Genomic DNA, 27,734 nt, shown 5'->3' on the forward strand with positions numbered 1-27,734 from the left:
AAAGTGAAAACAAAACGAAGCATAACATTTGGTCACGAAAACAGCGATCTACACCTGTACAGCATCGCACCCTAGCGTACGCACTCACGCATTACCGGCGTTCGAACTCCTATTTTTGACCGAACAGCGAAGCAAGAATTTCTCGAAATTTTTGGTCAGACTCCGATTCGTTCGAACTGAGAGGCGTTCGAAAACCAAGGTTCCACTGTATTTGTACCCATTTTTGTGTTTAGTTTAATTTTCTACATATAATTCAAAATTATGCTAAATTTAAGAAAAACATAATTATCCGATTATTTGACTAATCCTTTCAGTAGTCCGTGATTCGTTACAGTTGTAGTCAAAGGTAACCTCTATCCTTTTTCCGCCACACTGAGATGACCTGACAATAATTATGTATCTACAGTTGGTGCCACAAAAAACTGACATAAAATTGTTGGGTTTCTCCCCCTCGTGTCACCGTAAGTTAGTTGTTGTTAAAAGCCAAGATGGTTCTTTGCCAAATTCAGCTAACTGACTTGCTCCGCTATGTTCCTTCGAGAAGCCTTTGATGTTAGCAGGGGGTTTCTGCACTTGCACTGAGGGTAACGAAAACTACTTTAAGCAATTCTTTTTTATCTGGCAAGCTTAATGAAAGTTTAATGAGTTTGATATTTCCCCTTGTTTTTAAGTTTATTTTCAAAATAAGCCACGGTCATTTCAATCTGTAAAAAAAAAAACTTTAGCGATGATTTTTTTTCCCCCTGGTAAAATATCAAATCATTGTGATGGGGCTTAAAAAGGCATTTAAACAATCAGTTTTATGGCCCCCCCACTCATCTAAATGAGATATTTTCAATAATATAAAATGTGTAGAATGTGAATTTTTAACCCATACGTTCTTTTAAAAAAGCTGTGTGGTGTAGATGACATGACAAAAGTATTCCCAAATTCTAAAACATGCAAAATGTGAGGAAATAGTACATGTTTTTCTGCATAAAATCTATAGATATCTAATTGGCATATTCCAAATCTTTTCCAGGATAATGCATTTTTAAGACAGCTTGTCTTGTCTTTGAGTTCTTGAGCTTTGATGTCATTAGAGGAACACCAGCACCCTGGAAGGCCAGCCACCATATCAGTTTAAGTGTTCAGTTGTGTTTTCAGATTTGATCTTTTTTTTTGAGAGTGCCTGGGTATGGTGTCGCAGGTTGATGCAGTAATGGTACATCAAAGGGCGAGCAGCCAAAAAGGGGCGAGCAGGCAAAATTAACACATGAAGAGCCAATGAGGACCAATCAATGAATGGCGGCCATGGGGGAAAATGGGAGGCTGGCAGACCAAAAAGACGCAGTGAGAAGCCAGGCTAACCGGGAACCAACAACGAAAATGGCTACTGCGACAAACGCAAACCCAGCCGGGAATAGACAAATTGACATGGCAAGTAAGCCAGCTAGCCAGACAAACAACGAACTGTGTGCAGCTAACAGGGCCTAACACAGAGCAAACAAAACAGGAATACCTAACTACATCCATTTTTTCTCTGGACTTCAAATCACTTGAAGACCTCCTTCTCCATTTCTGGATACTGTCCAAGACGTTTACTTTTTTTCTCCTGGCATGGTGTGTTGCAAAAAGAAATTACAAATTAAAAGGCCAACATTCAGCACTCTTTTGCCATAAGTTATGGCCCCATCGATTTAGTTTGTTTTTCCTTTAGAAACCACTATCACCCACTACCACCCCACCTCCCATTCAATCCCTACAATTTGCTACTGGTGACACGAAACTAAATAAGCGCATATAAACTCACCCCCTGTTTTTCATTTCATTTTATGGTTGTAAATTTGGCTCGGATGCAAGTATATATAGTATATACCATTTTTAGTATGGTAGGGAGAATATCTGCACGAGGAGAAAGTCAGCATCCTTTAACTATGTGCTTGAAATAACACCACCATAACTGTTCAGTTGTACTTTGCAGGTAGATAGAATCACCTGCCCATCTACTATCAAAGATACATTGAAGGACAGATGTAACTTACGAATGACACAGAAGTGTTCAGCTGTAAGAGATCATCGCAATTCATAAATGCATATAATGAGTGATGCAGTAACGTGTGTAGTGACGACAGATAAGTTACTACATTTGATTATTATTGCGTTAAAGCTTTAGAGTACTCGTTATCAGAAAAATGAATTGTGTTCCAGGAACGCATTCCTTTGTATAGTGTTAGTTCCCACAAAGCTCCGCAACATTCTTAAAATGGTCGCCCCACAGTGGACTTATGCATGTTCGGTAACACATTTCCGTTGTACGGAAAATTGTAAAGTACCATTCTCCCATTTATTGCATGATTGGTACTTACAGACCGCGTTCTCGGCCACCAACAGAAAATGATCCTTTGGATTTTTGTCTGCTAAGGAGTTGAGAGATATTTACAAGCAAAACAAAACTCATGCCGGTCTCACCACGGGCACTACGAGTCTATTAAATTCTACTAAATTCAAGCTACTTGAATGATTTTTCCCACTCATGGTAATGCTAAACCTTTCTGTTTGGCTTCATCATGGACCAAATAGTAACACAACTTTTTTGAACTGTGATGGCTGTACCTGTTATAGCTTTTTGGGGGTCTGGCAATCTAGTAATATGCAAAAAAGTGCAGAAAGAAAGAAAAAAAAAATAATAATCACCCAGGTAAGATAAGTGCTTTTGAGTATTTTTACCTATTAGATAGAAATTGAGAATGTCAGTGTATTTAGCAGATTGTATTCCAATTGCTCAGTTTGTATCTGTTCCTCTGTCCGCTTTGTTAGTCATTGGACTTTGTGTGAGCTAATGTGCTTCCAATTTGTGATTTTTTTAATTGCACAAAAGCATGCGATACTTAGATTTTTTATTTTTTTTATGAATCTCTTCTTTAAATTCTCCCTAGCTTAAAAAAAGAAACCTTGGCACAGTCATAGGCAATATTCTGTGATTTTTGACCATTTATTATTTTTTATTTTTACCTATAGCGTTTGTTTCTACGACTATTACTACTACTACCACCAGTAACACAACTAAGAATGAAATTAGTAATACTAGCTCATTAATTTTATACAAAGAATAGTTGTTGTTATTGTGCTAATAATGTTGTAAACATTTTTGATCGGGTTCAATTGTAAATTTGAAGTAACGTAAACCAGTCTCCAGCTCCATGCATTTGCAATTGGTCTCTGCTGCCACTAAGCGGGAGCAAACGGAACTGCACTTTTATAATTCAAGCCCGCCATTTCCCTTCTGTTGAAAGGATTAATGCGCTGAAAAAAATAGTTCTCAAAAGAATTATTGAATAACTTGTTTTCAAAGCTTTCACTAATATTGAATTTGATCTAAAAGCAAGTATTTGGTTTTGTTTTGTTTGAGGGCTGGGGGGTAGTTGAAAAACGGTCCTTAATATGTTGATAAGGTTTCTCTTAAATATTGCACGCGGAATCAATTTGTGAGTTACACGGCCAATTTGGGTAACGAACCAGATCGATTAACGGAACCTTGTTGGACGGAAGTCGCGAAAAGTTCAATTCATCGATTAAATAAAAACTTTTCTTGTAAGTATTTGTGTAAAATTTTAAAATCACATAATGTGTATCACAACTTTTACCAAGTTGTTTATTTATTTCTGTTATTCATAGCATGTTTGATGTAGATATGTCGACGTCGAATTATTTGACTGTTACATACACTAAAATAAATGTGTTAACACAATTTAACGGTCAGATACGTTTTTGTTAATATTACATTTAAAACGATTTTTTTTTCTCGACTATTCTTGTATTTATTAGTATACCATGTTAAGCTAATGAGCAGGTGCTAACTGGTGCCTAATACTTGTTTAACGGCCGAAATCAAGGATTCCAAATCACGTAATAATATTGTTTAGCTCTTGTTTTCTCACTTGGTCAAGTGTGAGATGGGCGGTTGTATAGTTGTTGAATGGTAATTTTCCAATCTATTGACAAAAGAAGATCGACAGGAATATGGAAAGTCGACCACGCCCGAGAGGCAGAGCACGCGGTCAGGATCCTGCACCAGGGGTAAGTCAAATTTAATTGTGCTTCTCTCCAAGATAAATAGACACTATTGTAATTTTGAATTATTTAATCAATGCTTAATACAGTAGTAGTTTTTATTTAAAAGCCCTCGCAGTATTCAAATTTAACATGGCTCTATCTATTTTCTGACCCGCTTACATTTATTGGCCTCGCGTAGGTGCTTTTAGGGACGGACAAATGAATAATCAATCTAAATCAATTTAACGTTTGTAACCGTGTAGACTAAGTAAATGCTTTTTAGCAGCACTAGAAAAGTAACGAAAACAAATGTGCTTTCTGTGAAGTACATTTAGTGTTAAGCTTAAATGTCTGTAAATAACTTAATGGGACAGTGTGTAATATTTAGTGCCTCCAAATGGTACAAAAAAGAATACTAGGCAAAAATACATCTGTTAATATTTATTTTAAAAAAAGTCAAAGGCTGAGAAATGTTTCTTTTACGTTGTGGAGTCCCCACATATGTCAGTCCCATGATTGTCCTGCCACGCTGTATCACTGGCCCTCGCTCATACCAGACAACAAAGTGGCATCTAGTGGTCAAATATTACACATAGGGGCTTTAAAGATTCTCAACAGATTGTATTAAAACTGTTTTGACAACTGACTATTGTTCGTAGGCATGCATTTAGTTTAAAATACGTTTTGTAAACACAGTCGGGCATTTTGCTTAAGCCCTCTTAAAGCAAAACATAAGTGTGTGTGTGTGTATATGTGTGCATATTTGTATTTTTATGAGTATAAATGTATATTTATGTGCAACTATGTCATCAAAACTTTATCAGTTTGAATGTTACTTGAATCTTACCAAAGCAAGTCAGATTCTGTTTCCTTCAACTGTCTGGCATGCTCTTTAAATGTTCGTGTGCAACTGATCTACTGCCATGACACATACGCAAGGTGTGCTCTGCGAACTTAGCAAATTGTTTTTTCATTTGCTAAATTCAGACTAAAATGCTCACAAACTTAAATGTTGTTGATGCTGCCAGTTCTGTATGTTTGTTACTGCATGACATAGAAGCTATCTGCTATTGTGCATGCATTTTATTATTTTTCCTTTTGATGAATACTTTTCAATAGTGGGGAATATATGAAGGCAAAGCCTCTGTAGTAAGGCCTTTTGGTTTTTATTAAGAACTTGGAAGTCGTTTGTTTTGCTAGTATTTTTTAATATAAAAATGTTTTATCTGGTTGAAACAGCACAAGCCTTCCATTCAATACATTTAGGAAGGGGACAATTGTTCTTGATTTGAATCCCAACTTGAAATTAATGTGCGATGGTGGTTCTGAAGTCAGACCCGTTGAAAACCACTCATTTAGATGGATTCACCTCCTTATGACAGCTATCTAGAAGCAGATGCTAGCTAATGTATCCTGCGATTAACCTATGCGCTAATAAGTCGACTTATGTTTATCGGTTGTATTAGCTCTATATTATGAAGACTAGGGCTACACGATTTTGAGAAAAAAACCTAATTGCAATTTTTCAGACCAGTATTGCAATTTCGATGCGATCTTTCATTTTAAAAGTAAGGTGCATTTTCTGTGCTAGTTTAATTTTTTAAGTATTTAACCTTTGGATGCATGACCTAACATTACGTACATTCTTGCATGAGTGGAGTCCGAATTAGTGGGGGGTGGAGAGGTTTGGGGAGAATGCTAAAGGCATCCATCCTGTCACAAACATGTTTTGAGTAATACCCCCGAATATGACATCTTTAAAGATTTTGAAGAATAACAACCCATGGAGTCATTTTTTTAATCCCACTTATGCATTCAAGGGTTAATACTTGTGACAGGGCAATCACTGCCGAGAAGCAAAGAAATGTCGGTATGATGTCATCACTCACGCCTCGACATAGCCTTAGAAAATGTATAAAATACTAATGTTTAGTTTTTCAGATGGTGATTAACTTTGACCTGGGACCAGGTAAGGCTTCATGGTATTGTCCCAGCTGTTTTTAAGCTAAAATGCTCGTGCAATACTCTTTTGTATTCCAACTTGGATTACTAAAGATTAGTAGCACTTTCAGTGAATATTTCAGTTTGCGACAAAACTTGAGTGTTTCCTTTCAAAAGAGACTCAAACCATCCAGATTTTCCAAACGTTTTAACAACAAGATTCAATATACTATGGGTACGTTTTAATTGAGATTTTATGTGAATTTTTCGGGATCGTTAAGGGGTTAAATTTGAGTAAACAGCGCCCTCTTTTGGGGGGCTTTGTTAGGGTTGATTAAATCCTTGAAAAACTCGAGGGTGTCATACGATTACACAATCGAACGATGTCGCATCGCATTAGATTTCAGTTAATCGTGCAGTCTCAATGAATACCCATTGTATTCTACTGTAGTGGGTATATATTTGAGTGTGTATGAATAACTTTATCGTTGTGTTTGCAAGGCTCAGGCACGTGAACCTGCACCAGATGTGGAAGCAAAAGAAGCGGATAGGCTGGTTGGTCGAGGGAGACAGCAAAAAGGTTCCGCACCTTATCCCAAGGAAGGTATGTTTTCAAGTTGCAATGGTTTAATCTTGAATATAATCAAATACTTGAGATTGTTCCGCATGAATGTTGTCATGCTGTGAAATGCAGCTGAGCAAAGGCTACATCTGTGACAATAATTTTTTCAAAATCTAACATAGGAGAAAATGTTTTAGGTTGTGTCCAATCGTTCACCCGAAAACATAACATCACTACCTGTGTTTACAGAAGTTAAAAAAAGTCCCTCCTTTACTAGGACCTTTTTTTTCCAGCTCATATCACCAACGTGTGTGGGTGTGTGTGTGTTAGTCCGACCGACATGGGGTTTTCATGGTGTAACCAGACCGTCAAGCGCCCATTAAAATGATTTTTTAAACTATTTTTCTCAATATAGGACGTGGTAAGCTTAAGTATGATGAAAACACTAAATACATAAAAGGAAAACAAACTAAAATTTGAACACAACATTGGAAATACCCCCTGATTTGAAATGGTTCAGTCCCTTTGATTTCTAGCACCGCATTAAGCTTAATTCTAATACTTATGTATTTTGGCCTCATCAGTTGACCACATTATCATCACAAAAAGAAAGAAAGATTACGCTAACATAAAAAATAAAAATAAAAAAATCAGGTCATTTACAAGTCATTTAGCACCCGGGTCTCTACAACAAGTGGTGAGCGGTTCATTGGAAAGGAGGCTCCGTTCCAACACCCAGAATGTTGGGCTCCGTTCCAACACCCTGAATGTTTAACGTAAACATAAAGCTAACCCAGGCTAATCGTACGTTCGCGTTATCGTAATCTTCCATACGAAAGATTACGCTAACATGAACGTTTAAAAATAAAAAAATAAAGGATGAAGAAAAGAATTATGAATAGGATTTCTTACATTTGTGGTGGTCAGCAGAAGCCATGCTGTATTCCCTAGCAAGATCAGACACTCGCACACCTCCTTCATATTTTGCTATTATTTCTTTCTTAAATGCAATAGTTGTACGCACTACTTTTCTTTTTTCACCTGCAGCAACTTTGCTGCTTGCACTGACTTTCTTCGGAGGCATAATTAGGGGCTTAAACACTTCGTACAACCTATATTAAAAGCGAAAGCAAAACGAAGCACGTCCGCACGCGATAACAGTTGGTCACGAAAAGAGCGATCTACACCCGTACGCCTCTCAGCATCGCACCCTAGCGTGCGCACTCACGCATTACCGGCGTTCGAACTCAGATTTGTTCGAACTGAGAGGCGTTCAAAAACCGAGGTTCCACTGTATATGTATGTATATATTATATATACCGGAGCCATATCCCCCAGTGGGAGGTGGCTAGAGTCAAGAACACATTCATATTTCTGACTCTTTCTGGGAGGTTGATACAGAGGAGGAGATTCCCAGCCACCTCGCTCAACCCAACTGATGACATGGGAGTCATTAGGTGATCAAACCTTCCAATTCCAACCCCTAATGCCGAGCGCCAAGCAGGGAGGCAATGAATACCAATGTTGTAAGTCTTAGGTATGACTCGGTCGAGGCTTGAACCAGCAACCTCCCGGTCTCGGGGCGCGTGCCCTAACCCCAAGGCCACCGAGCTGTTTTCCATTCAATATGGCTGGTGTAAAGAAGAGGCGAGCCGTTTCTTTGGAAATGAAATTGGAATAAGAAAGCTTGACGCGGTTGAGAAAATGGTTGGATTGCTTTTTTTCGCCACACAGGGGAAAAGCCTAACTCTTGAAGCTCATCTTCCAAAAGTAAGTTAAACTAAACTTTATTAATCTTTATAGAGCATATTATTTCATGAATGTATATTTTTTACCACAAATAATACAGGTTACTTATACTAGCCTTAAACATATATAAACCTTTAAACATACATTCCATACAAAATATGGCACTGAAGCCGTTTATGAACAAATTCAACTTTCGACCGATCGTCTGGAACGTTCGTAAGTAGGGCAGCGTCTGTATTTAAACAGAAAATTAAAACGTTTTAATTTAATTGTTTTAGAAATTGACTCATTTTCCTGCTTACCACACAGTCAATTTAACCAGACAATTTTGTCAGGATTTTGTTTCCAAGCCAGCTCCAAAGTCATACAGTGTAAGTTGACTTCTTAGTGTTTCCATTGTTGGGACTTCACAGACATGTTAGTGATATCGGTTCACTATTTTCTGTTTTCCTGAGCCATTTTAAGATTTAAAACAACCACAAACCATTAAATGTATGTAAGTGTTAGGGGAGGTAAAACTGCTGTCATAAATGTTAAATGGGACTTAATTGATAACTTTAAAGTGCATTCTTCACCATACTTTGACTCCTCAATGTTCTTTACTGTGTGTCACATTCACACTTTCACACTCAGTTTTTATACAAATGTTTTAATGCTGCCATGCAAGGACAGGTTTTAAACGGAAAAAATATGAACCTTGTGAACAACAGTTGTTTTCTGATCTTGGCCTTAAAAAGCCAGTGAAACCTTGAAATATGTTGTTGACCAATATCTCCTTCTTAAAGACTGGTTCTTCCTGCCTACTTTATAGCTGCCCTTGAGATCTCAGCTGGATTTCATCAGATGAAGATAGGAGAAAGAGGTGGACGCAGAAAAGATTTCCATGATGCTGGAATTTGCACCAGACAGCAAATGGAGCATGTCAAAGTTTCCAAGACTGGTAATTACTTTTATTTTTTTCCAAGAGACCTAAAAATGTTTCGTATTCTTGTAAAAATTAGATCGCCCAAAATTTAAACCCATATCCCAACGCGTGGCGACCGTTTGCAAGAGGTTACAAATAATTTCCACTTGCAACATTAAACAGACATTCATCAAATGTTGGAATGATTTTATCAAGTAATATGGGAATTCATAGCTATAAATAAATTGCTGCGGTTTGCCATAACCTAGACGCCGCCAGCGAACGGCTGCCTTTTCCAGCAGCTGCCCTGTTATCTCTCACTTTTTGTGATTTATTGTTTTATTGTCTGCTCCTATCTTCGGTGTTTTTCTTCCCGTTTGACAACTACACTTTGGATGACTTTCTATCCTATGGACATGGGTTTTAGCGCACAAAAATGCGTTTATTCGAGGAATCAACTCCCTGCCCTGAAGAATTCTCGTGCCGGCGTGATGAGGGGGCCTATGGTGGAAGAAGAGCCGGAGCTAGCTAAGCGGCGTTATAAGTCTTCTGTACCATCCGTAATCATGGTAAATGTGAAATCACTACTAAATAAGACCAACGAGTGCTGGTGGAAAACATCGAAGCGCACAGGGAGCGCAGTGGCTGTGTTTTGCGGAAACGTGGCTCACGTTTAGCATTCCGGACGCTAACGTGTAGCGGACTCGCTAACATGAGGCGGTGTATCCCTGGACACAAGAAAAGATCCACTCCGCAACAAGCACCCATAGGGCATCATGTTAATCTGTTAATAAACAACGGGGTAGACTGCTGGAAGTGTGAATTTCCCTACGGGGATGAATAAAGTATCCATCTATCTACTGACAATTTACTGTAAACTGAAGTCTACCTGGCCAAAGGCTAGGTACGCACAGCAGAAACGGTATACGCTCCAATACAGGGCCTCTGGCGAGGGTAGTAATGTACTCAAAAATTGTGCATTGGTAACAAAATTCCTCTTTTGTCGTTATTTCTTTGCTTGTAGCGTTTGAGCTGTGGAAATGTATACTATAAGTGCATATTCAATGTTTCAGGAAAATCTGGCTCTGCTATTCAATTGTCGGCCAACTTCTTTCGTATCCTGTCACGCCCTCAGTGGGTTTTGTACCAATACCATGTGGACTTTACACCACCAATGGAGTCACGTCGCCTGAGAACAGCCCTGCTATACCAGCATGACCAAGTCCTGGGTTCTGCTCGCTGCTTTGATGGAGCAATCCTATTTCTGCCTCAAAAACTTCAGGACAAGGTGATCAAAGCTTTGCACCGAGGCAAAAGTCACATATACAGTAGTGTAAAACTTGTTGTAAGTGGAGTATCAGAGTTATTGAAGCATTTATTTGTACAAATGTGTCCCTGTGTTCAGGTAACTGAGCTGTACAGTAGGACAAGGAATGAAGAGGATGTGAAGATAACTGTCACCATGACTAATCAACTGCACCCAACATCACCAGTGTGCCTGCAGTTGTACAACATTATTTTCAAAAGGTCAGCTTCATAGTTTCTATTTACACTGTTAACTACTGCTTTCCACTAAAACACTATACATTTACAAATACAAAAATACATTATTTTTGTTTAAAACCGAAAACTAGCGACCAGCTAATAATGTTCGACTCGGACACAATAACAAAAACAAAATTGCTACTCATAATTAGTCATGACTACCTGTTATTTTATGTCATTAACGTTTTAAACACATGTGGAGGTGGAGATGTCTCTTTAATCTTTCATCTTAATAGCAAAGCATATAAACTTGACTTTTTTTTTTTTTTTTTTTTTTTTTTTTTTTTTTTTTAAATGGCTTTGTGTGATACGGCGATGGAAGACATAGTACTGGTCTCATAGGTTAAACTAGTGTTTTTGTTAAAGGTTTCACTACCTTTAATTTTATGTTGGTGATAGAAAACCTTTTTTGCACTGTATGAAAACATGCTCAATATGTATACATGCAAAAATATATGCAATAAATCCTTCACTACTTAGGACTTCGGTAAATGCTGGTTCACTCCTTCACAGATTTTGTATTGAATTTTCTTCATTGTCATTGATATCAACGTACAGTGGTACCTCACTTACAAATGTCTCTAACACAAAAGTTTAAGGTTACAAAGTCCCTGAACAAGAAAATATTGCCTATAGTTATATAGGCGTTTTAGGATACAAAGTCAAATACAGTGGAACCTCGGTTTTCGAACGCCTCTCAGTTCGAACAAATCGGAGTCTGACCCAATATTTCGAGAAATTCTTGCTTCGCTGTTCGGTCAAAAAATCGGAGTTTGAACGCCGGTAATGCGTAAGTGCGTGACCAACTGTTATCGCGTGCGGACGTGCTTCGTTTTGCTTTCGCTTTTAATATAGGTTGTACGAAGTGTTTTAGCCCCTAATTATGCCTCCGAAGAAAGTCAGTGCAAGCAGCAAAGTTGCTACAGGTGAAAAAAGAAAAGTAGTGCGTACAACTATTGCATTTAAGAAGGAAATAATAGCAAAATATGAAGGAGGTGGAGTATCTGATCTTGCTAGGGAATACCCCACTGTCCACCTGCGCCTTCTGCTGACCACCACAAAGGTAAGAAATCCTATTCATAATTCTTTTCTTTATCCTTTTTTCATTTTTAAACGTTCATGTTAGCGTAATCTTTAGTACGGAAGATTACGATAACGCGAATGTACGATTAGCCTGTGTTAGCATTATCTTTACGTTGAACATTCAGGGTGTTGGAACGGAGCCCCCTTTCTAATAAACCTCTCACCAATTGTTGTAGAGACCCGGGTGCTAAATGACTTGTAAACGACCTGATTTTTTTTTTTTTTTTTTTTTTTTTTTTTACACGTTCATGTTAGCGTAATCTTTCGTACGGAAGATTACGATAACGCGAATTTACGATTAGCTTGGGTTAGCTTTATGTTTACGTTAAACATTCAAGGTAAACATTCAGGGTGTTGGAACAGATTAAAACGATTTACATTATTTTTAATGGGAAAAATGATTTTGGTGATCCAACTAATCGGTTTTCGAACAGGGTTCTGGAACGGATTATGGTCGAGAACCGAGGTTCCACTGTATAAAGTACAGAACAGGCTGCCATCATTCCCTAAGCCCAAATGAAAGACATTTTGGCAAAATCCTTTGAAGTCTCAGAATTTGTGGAAAGGAATCACCCATAAAAAGTGTTGCCTGGTCAGGGTATCGCTCAATATGACGTCTGACTCGCGCATTTCTAGTATATTGTCAAAAAGCCAGTAAATGCAAACGTCATTACATCAGCTTTTCAAGGAACGTCAGGCAAAAAACACTGCTGAGGACCAGTTAAAAGGTAAATAAATGTTTTTATTATTTCATTTATTCTTTTTTTTTTTTACCTTATATGCCCCTCTGTTTATTGTGCAGTAATCTAATTTTAAAATTAATTTATTGTTCTGATGCTCTTTCATGATTAAAAAATATATATTGCTGTGATTGCAACTGATTAGTGCACTAACATTCAAAAGGTGTCTACTTACAAATGGTTCAGGTTACAAAGCTACTCCCATAATAAATTAGATCCGTAAGTAGAGGTACCATTGTATCGTTAATTGTGGTCGGAGAGAGCACAGAGCAAGTGCTGCATTGGGCGGATTGTATGTGTGTGTATTGGATGGGCGTGACTGTGTGTGCGACTGTGATAGGCTGGTGTATGCTGCCAGTCAAACACGAGTAAGGCACCAAAGTCAATGTCTCAAAACCATAACAAGGTGAAAAGCAAAGCTCGTCACATTGAAAAGAAACTCAATAATTAAATTGGACACTGAGGAAAGTCAGACAATCTCAAAGAAATGGTAATCACCAGCGGGTGCTCCGTGGATCGTGAGCGCGTTCGGGAAGAGAGAGATTGAGCGAGGCTGTAAGTCCGGCCCAGTGCTACGGCTTTGTTAACAACTCTCTTAAGCCACTAACGCCAAACCATGGCAAGTGACCAACACCGGATTCATTACTCAAACGGTTAACCTGGAGCTACAACTTTTGGGTAAGCGCTACATTCAGGATGATTGTTATCTAATGATCACTGGGGTGGTTACCTTATGCTAGCATGTAGCTAGCCGGCCAATCTCTAAATCGCTCTCTTACTCTGAAGGAGAACCCATCCAATTTTGTTTTAATTTGTATAGTGATATTAAAGACAATTGATTCAACTGCAATTCAGATTTTTTTTTTTAATTTGTAGATCTATAGTTTTACACTCTCAGTCAGTAATTACGTAATTTCGAGGTAACTTGGTCCCTTGGGGGTTTTTATGAAGGGGCAACACTATTCTTGGGTTTTCACTTTTCGCAGGTGGTTCTTGTTCCTCTTAACCACGATAATTGAGGGATCTCTGTATATACTGTATATGCTAATACATTCTAGTGGAAATTCTTAGTAGTGGAACTGAGCAAGTGTGTGGATAAGAGAGTACTCGGTTGGTTTGGACACATGGAGAGGATGGATGAGGAGCGAATGTTGAAGAGGATCGACAGAGCAGAAGTCAATGGAAGGAGACCAAGAGGAAGGCCGTGATTGACGTGGATGGATGGTGTTATGAGTGCACTTTAGCAAAGAGGTCTGAATATAATGGAAGCTTGAGCTCTTGTTGGTGATAGGAATGAGTGGGGAGGTGTCATGAAAGGATAATAGGATGTTTGAACGTGTTCTAAGGGATGGGCAGGACACCGTAAGATGCGGCAGGGGTAAACCAGTGAAAGCTGTCGGGCCTTGCTGTTGAACAGAAGAGTGTTGTGTCACCCTGACCTGAGTGACATGGCCGCTTTCTGTGTCCCGTTTCATCCGGAGGGACGAAAGCATGACCGACTTGGGTGCCGAGGTGCTTAACTTGTGGGTGTTTGGGCATTTGGGTTGGCCATTGTCCAAAAATTTTGTGATATTTTTTTTTTTTTTTTAATTTTTTTTTTAATTTTTTTTTTTTTTTTTCCCTACTTTTTCCCCTTTTTGTTTTCTTTGTTTTTTTTGTATGTGTTTGTCTTGCCTGTCGGTCACCCGTCTCAAGGGATATGACCAGGGTAGATAGATAGATCATTTGGATTTGTGTTGACCTGCTGTTTTAATTAAATTAACATATTGGCATACAAAGTAGTTCACTGCTTTACTTAGCGCATCCTAAATGTCAAGGTAGCTGATAGGTCCAAGGCAAAGAGCTGCCCTAGCTGATGTCGCTCACACAGTCTGCTCTATTTTTAAAATCTTGGGTTTGTAATATTGTTTTCATTTTTTTTTTTTTATTGCAAAAACACTTCAGTCAAATCCCATTTGCTGACACAGATGAATAATGTGGCACATGTTGGGTTTATAGTATTAATATTTATCCATACGATTTTTTTTGTGCTGTTCTGTCTTATTGGTTCATTCTAAATGTTGGAAATCTTTCTTCTTGAAGGGTTTTGAAAATCCTGGGGCTGCAACAAATTGGACGCAATTATTACAACCCCAAAGATCCTCTCAACGTACCGCAGCACAGGTGCATGTTACATTGTTATGCTGTTTCTTTTTTTGTTTTTAAACGATGCTTAGTTTTGGACTGCTGATTCTTATACAAAAAAAAAAAAACGAATTTCCTAAGATATGTAAATGCAGTTGGGTAGGTATTAAACAATTAGTTTAAATCCAGTAGGGGGTAATTTCATTTTCTTTTATAATATTTTATCTTATTTTATCATGTAATGAATCATGTAATCTTCTTCACCTTGAATTTTTTTTTTTTTTTTTTTCCCCTCCATTTTATTCCAGACTCACCATATGGCCAGGCTACTCCACAGCCATCTTGCAGTACGAGTCATCTATCATGCTGTGTACAGACGTGAGCCACAAGGTGCTGCGTAGTGAGACTGTTCTTGACTTTATGGTGGACATGCACCAGAGGTTTGGATCAAGTTCCTTTAGAGATACCTGTACCAAGGAGCTTGTTGGACTCATTATTCTCACCAAGTAAGCATCACCTTGATTTACTGCTCATATTATAAGCTTTATTTAGCCGGAATTAAATGTTTACTGATCACCAACGGATATGTTTTTAACCATTATTTTTCTGTCAATGTCTGTCATTGCTAGATACAACAACAAAACCTACAGGATTGATGACATTGCTTGGGATCAAACACCATGCAACACTTTCAAGAGGGGTGATACTGATATCTCCTTTAAGGACTACTTCAGAAATGTCAGTTAAACAAATTGTTTTTGTGCCCTTTTGAACTTCATGTTTTGAAAATAAAAATACCGTTATCCTTTCAGCAAATTTAAGGTTCTCCCAATAAACACCCTGAAAGTTAACATCTTATTATAAATTCTTTAGGAATTTCCATTACCCCTTTGCTGCTCTATCAGGAAGTCCAGTTTATGACCTTTCTGTGTCTGAATGTTTATGTTTTCTGCAAGACGTCTTGGAATTTCTTTGTGCAGGCACGATGCTTGTGCTAAAATGACTTACTTGTATTCACTTTAAGACTACCATTACTGCATATGAAGGTTGGTACATTTGCTAAAATTACATCAAAAGGAGTTGAAGCCGGTTAGTATATAGCATCCAACATAAAATTTCAGCTGTAGCAGCCCCTTTTGGCTTGAAATAAAACCGAATCAGATTTCTGACAGACATAGCGGTAAAATGCACAAAATCCAAACATTCAGTTTCTACTTTCTGTAGTTATTGCTTGCTACTGTAAGTTTAGTATTCTTATGGGTAATTTTAAATTGGAAATAGTTGCATACTATTTTAAAGTGTTGCTGCACACTGTAATTTGCAAACAAATGAAATGGTAACAATTTAAACCATGTCGGGAATGTTTGTACAAACGTAAATTTTCATAACTTTTATTGCTGTCATTTCTTTAGAGTGATGAACTAATTCAATAGGTAAGCTATTAGTTGAATAATACCAGCAGCTTTGAGACATGCTGTGATTTTATTACAGTAAGATCTCTATGATTAAAGTAGTCAAGACTGTTTAAATCTAGACTTAAAACACTTGTATTCTATATCTTATGAATTACCTGTATTTAATGTTAACGATGACCTCATGTAAGGGTTTTGAGTTTTACCTTGCCCTCGTGTAGGGCTAAGATCAGAGATGGTGTACAAATAGTATGTACAACCCTTTAAGACATCTTGTGATTAAGGGCTTTACAAATAAACTTGACTGCTTTTATTTATCGACTGGAATAAGCCATTTGTGGCAACCCCAAAGTGTCTTTTTTTCCTACTGCTTTTAATTTGTTATTGTTATTTTATCTTTATATATTCTAACACGTTTTGTAGCAATATGGCCTGGAAATCGTCGATAACAGACAAGTTCTCCTAGTCAGCCATGTGAAGAGGCTTGCTCCTGGTCAAGCCGCTCCAGGACCAGCATTGCTCATCCCAGAACTTTGCTACCTAACGGGTACCCTTCACAACAATCATTTACATATCCACTTCTGAATCACTGTGATGAATGATTTTTCTGTAATAGGATTCATTTAGAATCAACTTACTTGGTGTTTTTTTATTTTTTTAACTTGCTTTTTAAAGGCCTGACGGATAAGATGCGGTCTGACTACACCATCATGAAGGACCTTAGTATGCACACCAGACTGGTCCCAGAACAGAGAGTTGGACGCCTGCTCCAATTTTCTTCTACCATAAACAGGTAAGTGTCTTCAATTGTTGTACGATTAGGGACCTGATCATTAATATCATGTGTATAATTTTCAAAGAATATTCAACATGGTTGCCATTTGTTTGGACGAAGGCACAGCTGCAAACTTAAAGATTGTTTGTAATTAGCCATCAAATTTTTCAAGCAATCTCGTTACAAACTGCAACACTGTGGATTATGAGTGTTATTAGAATTGTTTGATATTTTTATTTAAGATTTAAAAATACATCTTTTCTTCTTGTGTTTTGAGAACGAGGAGTGCCCAGGTGTGGTCTAAGGCTAAAGGAGAAGCAAAAACAACATGGAAACACAGCTTGCGATTATCAAAACACGCAAAGAGGGCACATGAATTGCTGCCCTTGTCAAGTTATCAACGGTTATTATTCGAAATAAGGTGGCAATTATACCTAGGAAATCAAAGGGCATGACAAACCTTACAAGGGGAAGGTTTAAAATAAGTTTCATTTGTAATCCTCCATCAGTCTGCACCCATTTTTTAAATAATGGAAGCAGAAGTCTCCTGAGCGAGTTTACGCTGCAACCAATTTATACGTCATGTTCATTTTGTTCCTGTTCTGGCCTTCTCTGGCACAATATAAGGACAGCATTTCTTTATTAGCTAAAATAAATAGCAGCCTGGTTGCTTTGCATTATGCCTTGATGTTGCACTAGGGGGATATGGCTATATATATATATATATATATATATATATATATATATATATATATATATATATATATATATAAAGTAACCTTGTTAAATCAAGATTTTTTGCGCCATCCTTTGTGAATATTTAAAAGTCTAATGTCAATATGATTCTTTGAATTTTTTTATGTTGTGTTGATAGATGTTTGGTGAGTAATGGGAATGAGAAATTTTAAATAATTTGGTCTACATGTGTTCGTGCAAATCAATAAAAATGATTTTATTGTAGTAATTTTTGCTTTTGATGACTTGACAGGGATCCTGTTGCGCAAGGCGAGTTAGAGAAGTGGGGACTAAACTTTGACAAGCAGCTCGTGAATCTGACTGGCAGAGTCCTTCCGCCAGAGACAATCTTTCAGGAAACAAAAACGGTAAAATATTTAAGTTGCACTTTTAAAAAATCTGGTGCACATTAACTTTTCAATGTTAATATTTATTGATACGTTTTGTCTCTTAGTATTCGTACTGCCCCCGAAAAGCTGAGTGGTCAAAAGAGATGCGTGGCTTGCCTTTGATTTCTGCTCCTCCTCTCAAAAACTGGCTTCTGATTTACACTAAACGGAACAGCAGGGAAGCTCAAAACCTCTTGGAGACTTTGTACAGAGTTGCAAACCCAGTTAAAATCACCTTGCTTAAACCTGTGCTGTGAGAATCATTAAATTGTCTGGAATTAGCCATGTAGTTTAAATCCAGTCGCCCATCCAACTGTTGGTCTTTCTCCCGATTAGGATTGAGTATGAAGATAACCAGGAGTCTTTGCTGAGAACCCTACAGCACAATGTCACCGCTAATATTCAGATGGTTGGTAGCAAAATATAATCCCATGATAGTACATGACTGATTTATATTTGAGTCAGTATGCGAACTACTTTTAAATTAATTAAAATAAAAAGCACAATAAGTAAAAAATTGATTATATTTGTCCATAGGTGGTGGTGGTCCTCTCCAGCAACAGAAAGGACAAATATGACATTATCAAGAAATACCTTTGTGTAGACTGCCCCACTCCCAGCCAGTGTGTTTTGTCCCGTACACTTAGCCGACCACAAGCCCTCATGACAATTGCCACCAAGATTTTGCTGCAGATCAACTGCAAGGTTGGAGGAGAGCTGTGGGGTGTGGAAATACCTGTAAGTTACAGACTACTATATACTGTTTTAACAGGCAATGCATTGACAAGACAGAGATATTTTTGCTAAATTACTATGTTTTTGTTGAATCACAGAAAATTGGTTATGTTGCTTGTTAAGGGCCCGGTCACACAGCCGTTTGCATCTGTATCGCGGGTAAAATTTTGCGGTTTTTTTTTTTTTTTTTTTTTTTTTTTTTTTTTTTTTGCCCGTGGTTGCCCGCGATGGAAAATGCGCAAAATTGGCCAACCCGCTGTTCATCGGTGGTATGCCCGCAAAACAGACGCCGGCGACTGTTCCGCTTCCTCATCGTGTCATTTCCGCGTCATTTTCTCGTGTGGACCACGGGTATAAAAGCTGCCGAGCCGGCGTTATGCCGAGAAATGCATCCTTGCCGAGATTTGCATCCCCTCGCTACTACAACCACTTTTACCTCGTTTTATCTCACTTTTATATCACTTTTAGGGAATTTAATGGCGAACATATAACCAAAACCACTTCGTCTTGCATTTGTTGGGAACGTAATACAACTTAAACCATTCCGTCTTTGTATTTGTTGTGAATGTAATCAAACAGTAATGCACGCCGTATACAAATCACTTTTGAGCAGGTAAAATGTTTATTTTGCCTTTTTCTATTCAAATCGCTCGTATTGAAACTGTTATGCACTCTACCCTAAAGCTTATTTCTGCATAATAGGCTTTACGGTAGAGTGCATAACAGTTCTCAAAAGTGATTTATATACGGTGTGCATTACCGTTCGATTGCGTTCACAACAAAGACAGAATTGTTTATGTTTTATTACATTCCCAACAAATGCAAGACGAAGTGGATTTGGTTATATGTTCGCCATTACATTCCCTAAAAGTGAGATAAAACGAGGTAAAAGCGGTTGTAGTAGCGAGGGGATGCAAATCTCGGCAGGGATGCATTTCTCGGCATAACACCGGGCTGTAGAAATTATAACCGCTCAAGACACAGTCCCGTGAAGAGCAGGATTTCAAGCTATGGCACCGAAGAAGCCAATATGTTATTATTGTAATAGTTTTTCATTTTGATTTTATTATCTTGTTATGAAATGAAAAGAAATGTCAAGAAATAAAAATGGATTAAGACGAGGTCACTACGGTGACGGGGATCCATGTCCACCCCTTGACGTCTCGAGCACAACTGACGTGTGCTCGGCAAATCGCGCTGTATATACGCGGAGAAAGGCGTTTGACCGTCACACGCGTAACACGCTAATTTCACGTAATAACACCGCGATACAGGCGCAGAACATGCTATGACCGTGCTCAACCCACGATTACCCGCTGAAATTTTGCGTCCTACCCATGTGTAACCACGCCCTGGCCGCGGCCAGAGCACGTCGTTCCGCGTCATTACCTCGTGTGCCGCCCGCGGTTGACACGTGGTCTGAAGTTTTGAGCAGCGAAAAACGTTTTTGCGCGGCCAACCGCGTGTGAATTTCCGACCGCGTGTAAAGCACTGCTGTATCTCGTCTATATGGCGATCTCAAAGCGTCCAACATCGTCTGCTTCACGGGCAGAAATTTCTGGCCGTGATTCAGCCTCAATACGCCCGTGAAAGGCTTGGTAACCGGGCCCTAAAGTTTTGAGCAGCGCAAAACTTTTTCGTGCTGCCAACCGCGTGTGAATGTCCGACCGCGTGTAAAGCACTGCTGTATCTCGTCTGTATGGCGATCTCAAAGCGTCCAACAGCGTCTGCTTCACAGGCAGAAATTTCTGGCCGTGATTCAGACGCAAACGGCTGTGTGACCGGGCCCTAAGCATGGTGGTAACTGTTTACTGTTAAAATGGAACCCTATACTTTAAAATTTCTCAATCCCAGAACATGAGGTCCAGGGTCTGGCAGGTTTTAACTCAATCTGCCCTGACACACCTGATATTAAAAGTCTGCTTCATTATCACGCATAAAGCTCGCTAATGAGCTGACAATGGAAATCCCTTCTTTTAAAGTAAGGAAACATTTAATATATTTTTTACTCCTTCCTTTGCAGACCAAGGTTGGGAAAACCTGCTTTACCTTTGAATAAATGATCTCTGTACTTATTGAAACATTAATCTTTACAACTAGTATAATGCTAGTATACAAAAATGTTTTAGAATTACTGGGTTGTATGATAGATAATAGGTCATGTCTTGTTACTATGGGTTGTAAATGAAAATACATATACTGCATTTTGTCAGCATTAAAGCAATGCAACCAAAGAAACAACCAAATGTTTTGTCCCAGTGACATTTTGATGTAAGCTTTGGTGGTTAAGGGTTTAACAAATAAATGTGACTTGATCTGTGTGCAGCTGAAGGAGTTGATGATTGTGGGTATTGATTGCTACCATGACATTTCTGCTGGAAAAAGGTCCATTGGTGCTTTGGTGGCCAGCCTCAATCAAAGGATGAGCAGGTTGAAGAACCTTAATACATCACTCTTGACTCTGCTGCAATGAGTAACGTTTTCTTTTTCTCTAGATGGTACTCAAAGGTCAAACTGCAAAGCAAAGGTCAAGAAATTATGGACGGGCTGAAGATGGCGTTTGCTGGCAAGTTCAAATTCAAATACTATACCATACAGTGAAACCTTGGTTCTCGACCATAATCTGTTCCAGAACCCTGTTCGAAAACCGGTTTGTTCGATCACCGAAATCATTTTTCTCATTAAAAATAATGTAAATCGTTTTAGTCCGTTCCAACACCCTGAATGTTTAACGTAAACATAAAGCTAACCCAGGCTAATCGTAAATTTGCGTTATCGTAATCTTCCGTACAAAAGATTACGCTAACGTGAACGTGTAAAAATGAAAAAAAATCAGGTCGTCTACAAGTCATTTAGCACCCGGGTCTCCACAACAAGTGGTGAGCGGTTCATTGGAAAGGGGGCTCCGTTCCAACACCCTGAATGTATAACGTAAACTTAAAGCTAACCCAGGCTAATCGTACGTTCGCGTTATCGTAATAATAATAATAATTTCCTTTGTATTGTCATTCTTTGTAAGAACGAAATGTCGATACACCTCTTCCGTACGAAAGATTACGCTAACACGAACGTTTAAAAATAAAAAAAAAGATAAAGAAAAGAATTATGAATAGGATTTCTTACCTTTGTGGTGGTCAGCAGAAAGCGCAGGCAAGATCAGCAATAGTTGTACGCACTCCTTTTCTTTTTTCACCTGTAGCAACTTTGCTGCTTGCACTGACTTTCTTCGGAGGCATAATTAGGGGCTAAAACACTTAGTACACCTATTATAAAAGCGAAAGCAAAACAAAGCACGTCCGCCGCAATAACAGTTGGTCAGGAAAAGAGCGATCTACACCTGTACGCCGCTCAGCATCGCACCCTAAGCGTACACACTCACGCATTACCGGCGTTCGATTTTTTTGACCTAACAGCGAAGCAAGAATTTCTCAAATGATGAAAAAACTATAAAATGCGTGAATAAGTTGACAGGTATGCTTGCACTTTAAACCCTTCTTCCTCTGCACCACATGAACACATTTGTAACAATTACTCAACATTGTAAGTACTCATAATAAACTTCTTTTTTTTTTTTTTTTTAAATCAGATTACTTATATATATATATATATATATATATATATCCCCCTAGTGGAAAGTGGCTAGGGTCAAAAACCCACTGACATTCTTGATTCTTTCTGGGAGAGATTGATACAGAGGCTGGGATTCCAACATGACTCGCTAAACCCAACTGATGTAATGTAACTGACGTTGGGAGTCATTAGGTGACCAAACCCCCAATTACAACCCCTGTTGCTGAGCACCAAAAAGGAGGTAACTGGTATCAATGTTGTAAGTCTTAATTATGACTGCCAAGGCTTAAACTAGCTACCACCCAGTCTCGGGGGCTGGTGCCCTACCCTTTCCTGTGCAGTTTGCACGGTTTCCCCGGGCACTCCGGTTTCCTCCCACATTCCAAAAACATGCAAGTCAGGTTACTTGGCTGGTCCAAATTGTCCCTAGGTGTGAATGAGCGAGTGAGTTGTCAGTATCTGTGTACCGTGCGACTGGCTCGCAACCAGTTCAGGGTGTCCCCTGCCCACTGCTTGACAATAGCTAGGCTCTCGCATCCCCGCAACCTTACTGAGGATAACCGGTGCAGACAATGTATGTATCATATTTGTGTTATTACTGTATTTTTGGAATGTTCAATTACTTTTTTAATGTGTTTTTGTTGTTGGTCTGTATGCTAAGCTCTCCACTGTTTATGACTACAGGTTAACCTAGAAGACTCATAGGCATTCAATGCAGGTTTAGGGCCTTTGTTATACAAGATAACTTGATGTGTTTAGTGATTTCAATTTTAACTTGCTTTCAATTCAAATAGTGTTAATTTCTTTACTAAATCTGTGTGGGGGTATGTTTGATCAACCAATCATACTTGTATGGTCGGGACAGGGCTCCACAATAGATTGACACAAGCTCTGCTACACCAGACGGAAAATATGACACACTTTTAAATGGACCAAGGCCAATACTGATGTCTGCTAATAGGTCTAGTTCTCAGCCAGAATCACTGTACAATATGCATATAATGAAAGGTTGGTGCTAACATGAGACAAAAAAAATTGCAGGTGCGCTCAAAGACTATTACAAATTCAACAATAGTCTTCCATCCCGCATCGTTGTGTACCGTGATGGAGTGGGGGACGGCCAATTGCACACTGTGGTCGATCATGAAGTGTCCCAGATTATCGAATCCATCAAGTCCATGGGCCAAAACTACATGTGGGTGCCCCCCTGGGTGACTTTCAAATAAACTTGCCTCTTAAGATCATCTGCTTTAAAGTCTAACCTTTCCAGGCCAAAGCTGAGTGTCGTGGTGGTAAAAAAGCGCATCGCATCAAGGTTCTTTGAGAACAGCAGTGGGAAGATTCTCAACCCTCCACCAGGAACAGTCATTGACTCTGTGGTCACCCGTCCGGAGTGGTACACTTGTCTTTTTCCGCAGTCACAGTAATTTCTTTGTGAGAACAATCAAGTTGACCTCAATTTCCCAGGTATGATTTCTACATTGTGAGCCAAGCAGTCCAATTTGGAAGCGTCTCTCCAACTCACTACAATGTTATTTATGACACCAGTGGACTAAAGCCTGACTATATGCAGCGGCTCACCTACAAACTGTGCCACATGTACTACAATTGGCAGGTAAGTCACCATATTTTTAGTATTGCATTTAGGACTTATTTATATGGACCTATTCTTGCTATTACAAAACTCATAATTTAACCGGCCCCCAAAACAGAGGTAACCCTACCAAAGTGTGACTTCTGTGTAATGAATTAGATCAGAACATTTGTATTGTAATATGTGCATTTGTTTACTCCTCAAGGTCATTTCAGTGTTGTTTGAAATCAGCAACGGGTAGTAGTAATATTACAATATCAGGAATCAATAATTCAACATTAACCTTTTTTTTTTTTAAGTCACTCGACCTTCTTTCGCTTGTAGGGGATCATTGCAGTGCCGGCGCCTTGCCAGTATGCGCACAAGTTGGCTTTTCTTGTCGGACAAAGCATCCACAGAGAGCCCAACATTGAGCTGGATGACCTCCTCTTTTATTTGTAGAGGAAGGTGGTCATGTATCTAAGCTGCGTGTTCAGTTATTTTTGTGTCATCGGTGTTTCCGAGAACCTGAGGGGCTTCCACCTATGAAGTATTTCTTGAATTTGTTATGTCAACGTCTGAACAAATAAAAGTTACAGGTAACCGTGACAGTGTCATTTCTTTTTAGTCAGACATGTTAAAAAATATCAAATTTATTTAGAAAAAGTTGCACATGCACCCACACAGTAGATTAAATCCAATATAGGCTTATTATTCTTATAGTAAAGCAAGCTCACATAGCAAACTGAAAGGTCTTTACGCCATGAGACACACTTAAATATAAAGTGAATGTACAAAAAAAGGCAGTTTGAAAATCAAGTATAAACATTTAAAAACAATGTACAAAACAGCAACAGTCACACAAATGAATGGGTGTGATGTGTACTAAGACTATTGAAGGCTCACCACAAGTTGACATGTTTGTGAACTAGTGTCAATATTTTCTCTCAATAGTTTTGCAGACCTCTGAATCCTTTTGGCAGTTAATGTGTATGTCATTGTCCTTGTGTCCTTCTTGTCATAGGGATGGATTCTCTAATGGTCACTGGGGGGAGCTAAATATGTTGGCCTGCAACCGATTTACATTCACTACAGACAGAATAAGGAGTGAAGCGACTGTATATGTATATCTTGAGTGTCAGGCTCAAACATTTCTTAAGAAGCGGGTTTGGGTCCAAGAGGGGTTCTGAAGAGGTAGCCTTTTGTCAGGATGACCACTGTCATTCGAAATTAAATACTGAACATGCTAATTTTCACTGATGGTTGAAAAAAAGATTTGTTTTCTTAGTTTAGGCGGCTCAAACTTGCGGGCATTTTATGACCTTCAAAGCAATATTTTGGTGCCCTTACCATCATCACAATTCCCAAATCCCTCTACCACCTGGGTCGTCGGGGCACCACTTCCTGTGGTGTGTCTTGGGCAAGTACAGCCTGCCAGTGCCAATCCCTTTCCAGGTAATTTTGAGGAATTTTAGTGCGGTTGGTGAAAGGTTGATATGGACGCTGACCAGTTTGGTGGGGTGCTAAATTCTAATGCGCTCATTAATATTTATTGTACGTCCGCCCTGCAATATGATTGGCTAGGTACAGCCTGATTTGACCCATGGCAGTGCCTATACATTACAAACAATACATTTAAAGTGCTAAGCTAATTGAATTAACCATCCCCCCCCAAAAAAAAATAATAGTGTAATATTTTATTTGAATTGAAATGTGGAAATATGGGGCTGCTGGGGTTTTAGGAGATAGTCACTACTGTTAAGATGAAGCCTGAAGGTGCAGTGCGAAATTGAAAACTTTTACCCTGCCACCATTCCCTGGCTTTAAGTCATGATGGCAGCCTCAGTCAGCTCATTTATCGAGTGTGTGCATTTCTTAACCATGCTCGAATAAACTTTTTTTTTTTTTAATAAATCTTTTGGGGTTTAGGTTGGGTTTAAAACTGGGTTTCACCATTTTTTTTCCAACCTACAAAAAACTGCAACAATGAGCATAAAGCCACCACAACCCCTCTCTGCTCTGCTTTCCTTCTATCTAATGTCATGCATGTCTCAAACAGCATTGGAAAAAGAAACATAAAACCAGACAGTCGAGGTGTAAAACATAAAGGCTCTCTTGAGCTAAGTGGCATTGTTAACAAATATTCCAATATCAACTTTTTAAGGACTACAAATGAAGAAACCAACTTTTATAGGGCATTGGTTGCATCTAACATGTAACCTTTGGTGAGTTTCTGCCTTTGAAAACCTGATGCGGCCCAACCTCACACAGAACCTTGTCCCAGTGGCCCGCAAGTCATGTTTGAAAACGGTGTCTTAGGTAATAAGGAAAGGACTGTTATAGGTTTAAATGGCAGATCTGATATTGGAAAATGAACATTTTTCATTAGCTTTGACCTCAGTATGATTTTCTTTTTAAATACAAATGTGATATTTTCACCAGCATGGATACACTGACAACACTTTAAGGCAAGTATATCATGGTTTGACCTAGGACAGATGTGATTACAGAGACCCTGTTGCTTGGACATGTGCTTACTTTGTTTGGGAGACTCCGAGTGATTCTTGAACTGAATACTGACCGCATTGTTTACAGAATTCGTACCTTTCACAATTCACTCTCATGGCTTCAATAAATGCCATCTGTCCACAAAAATAGGTGGCCGCTCAATAGCGCCGGATAATGGTTTCTTCCCTTGGCAGTGGAGTCCTTTTGTAATTTTGGAGGCGTGCATGTCCAGTGGGCCACTGCAGGTTTTGCAGCTGCACTACGGGAGAGCCTGCTCTTCCGGGCCGAGCCCATTTGTTCCACCGAACCTAATGGAAGACCCGCAGGGGACAGTTGAAGGTATTAAAAAGTCAACAGTCGCTCACACCAGCTCAAGTCTAGCTCTACAAGAAGACTAAAAGCACTCGGAGGCCCGCAGAGTACAAACACCGCTTTGTTGTTTCTGTATGAAGCTGCCTTCTGCCTAAAACCACAGCAGAAGCGTCCACTTCCACAATTTACTAGACATTTCCCAAATCACGGCAGCTCCTTACACAAATACAGATGCATTTAGTAGACAAGAGGGACATTCACGTTCAAGTTCAGTACATGTATCTAAAGAGACTACTGATACAACTGGGTTACAGAGAAATGACTGGTCACAACTCCTTATTCTGTAATCACAAGCTAAAAGGCATCTTTAAGTTGCACTTTAGGAAGACATACAGGGGATGGTGCTGAGATGCCATACGCTGTGGTCTGTGGGTATATACAGAAATGACTACAGTAGGGGTGTCAAACTCATTTTAGCTTGTGGTCCTCGTGGTTGAAAAACCATTTTCATGAGGCTGTACTAGTAAATAAATGGCATAAAAAATGTGCCTTAACTGGAAAGGTTGGGGGTCTTTTGGGAGGCTCACAGTTAATTTGTGATTCAGGGTTGTAAAATTCGGTTTTAAAATGAAAATATAATTTCTTATTTCTTGAATATTTTACTTCACTTAATTTAATATCTTGTAGTGTTTCTCAACTGTGCATTTGTTAAAAAAAAAAAAAAAAAAGATTGAATTCATTTCCGCTACAGGATGGGTCTCCAACATAGGCACGAGGTAGCCACATGAGACCACCTGAATATTTTGTAGACTCGTTCAGCAAATATATATAGGTCATTGTGATTTTCTAGGAAATTTGATTTCTAACGCATTATGTTAGTTGACTGAGATTGTATTACCACTCAACTACAATCCGGTTTTAACATGGTAACAAAATGCTTTTTTAAATGCTTATTTAACTTGGAGCCCTTAAATCTAATCAGTAACAAAAAATAAAGTCAATCACCTCCCGAAAAATATCAGATGGGCTATAAAGCAGGTTA

General features: G+C 38.8%; 2 protein-coding genes across 16 annotated transcripts in view; one reads left to right on the forward strand and one right to left on the reverse strand.

The window, feature by feature from the left end:
• The first annotated feature begins 3,345 nt into the window (after positions 1 to 3,345).
• On the forward strand, positions 3,346 to 24,481 carry piwil1 (piwi-like RNA-mediated gene silencing 1). Of its 4 annotated transcripts, XM_088335457.1 has the most exons (21): positions 3,356 to 3,573; positions 3,988 to 4,059; positions 6,478 to 6,580; positions 9,099 to 9,227; positions 10,265 to 10,479; positions 10,597 to 10,718; positions 14,642 to 14,722; positions 14,992 to 15,189; positions 15,313 to 15,421; positions 16,519 to 16,642; positions 16,771 to 16,888; positions 17,859 to 17,973; positions 18,060 to 18,247; positions 18,331 to 18,403; positions 18,532 to 18,732; positions 21,056 to 21,159; positions 21,225 to 21,295; positions 23,341 to 23,494; positions 23,570 to 23,695; positions 23,767 to 23,914; positions 24,218 to 24,481. In XM_088335457.1, exons 2-21 carry the CDS (start codon positions 4,003 to 4,005, stop codon positions 24,332 to 24,334), a joined length of 2,553 nt encoding a protein of 850 aa, XP_088191583.1. In that variant the 5' UTR covers positions 3,356 to 3,573; positions 3,988 to 4,002; the 3' UTR covers positions 24,335 to 24,481. The 4 variants fall into 4 exon arrangements, with proteins under 4 accessions (XP_088191581.1, XP_088191583.1, XP_088191584.1 ...); XM_088335455.1 differs by having other exon boundaries at positions 3,346 to 3,573; positions 10,265 to 10,718; XM_088335458.1 differs by lacking the exon at positions 6,478 to 6,580 and having other exon boundaries at positions 3,481 to 3,573.
• A 26-nt stretch (positions 24,482 to 24,507) lies between these two features.
• Positions 24,508 to 27,734, reverse strand: part of rimbp2b (RIMS binding protein 2b) — a 193,761-nt gene continuing 190,534 nt past the window's right edge. For 8 of the 12 annotated variants that reach the window (XM_088335446.1, XM_088335441.1, XM_088335449.1 and 5 more), the window contains one exon: positions 24,508 to 26,688. In XM_088335446.1, the coding sequence (XP_088191572.1) occupies positions 26,539 to 26,688 (150 nt within the window). In that variant the 3' untranslated portion in view covers positions 24,508 to 26,538. The remainder of the gene's footprint in view (positions 26,689 to 27,734) is intronic. The other 4 variants (XM_088335453.1, XM_088335452.1, XM_088335447.1 and 1 more) reach the window with 1 other exon arrangement.

Source organism: Urocampus carinirostris, chromosome 5 (genome assembly GCF_059441175.1).
Source record: "Urocampus carinirostris isolate Australia breed hairy pipefish chromosome 5, RoL_Ucar_1.0, whole genome shotgun sequence".
NCBI classification, from domain to species: Eukaryota; Metazoa; Chordata; class Actinopteri; order Syngnathiformes; family Syngnathidae; genus Urocampus; species Urocampus carinirostris.

Bases quoted from the DNA above. Each gene is read 5' to 3' on its own strand.
- piwil1 (XM_088335455.1), top strand. From the start codon at position 4,003: ATGGAAAGTCGACCACGCCCGAGAGGCAGAGCACGCGGTCAGGATCCT. The intron at 18,248-18,330 runs GTGAGAATCATT...TCTCCCGATTAG, and splicing joins ACCTTGCTTAAACCTGTGCT to GATTGAGTATGAAGATAACC. The intron at 23,495-23,569 runs GTGGGTGCCCCC...TAACCTTTCCAG, and splicing joins TCCATGGGCCAAAACTACAT to GCCAAAGCTGAGTGTCGTGG.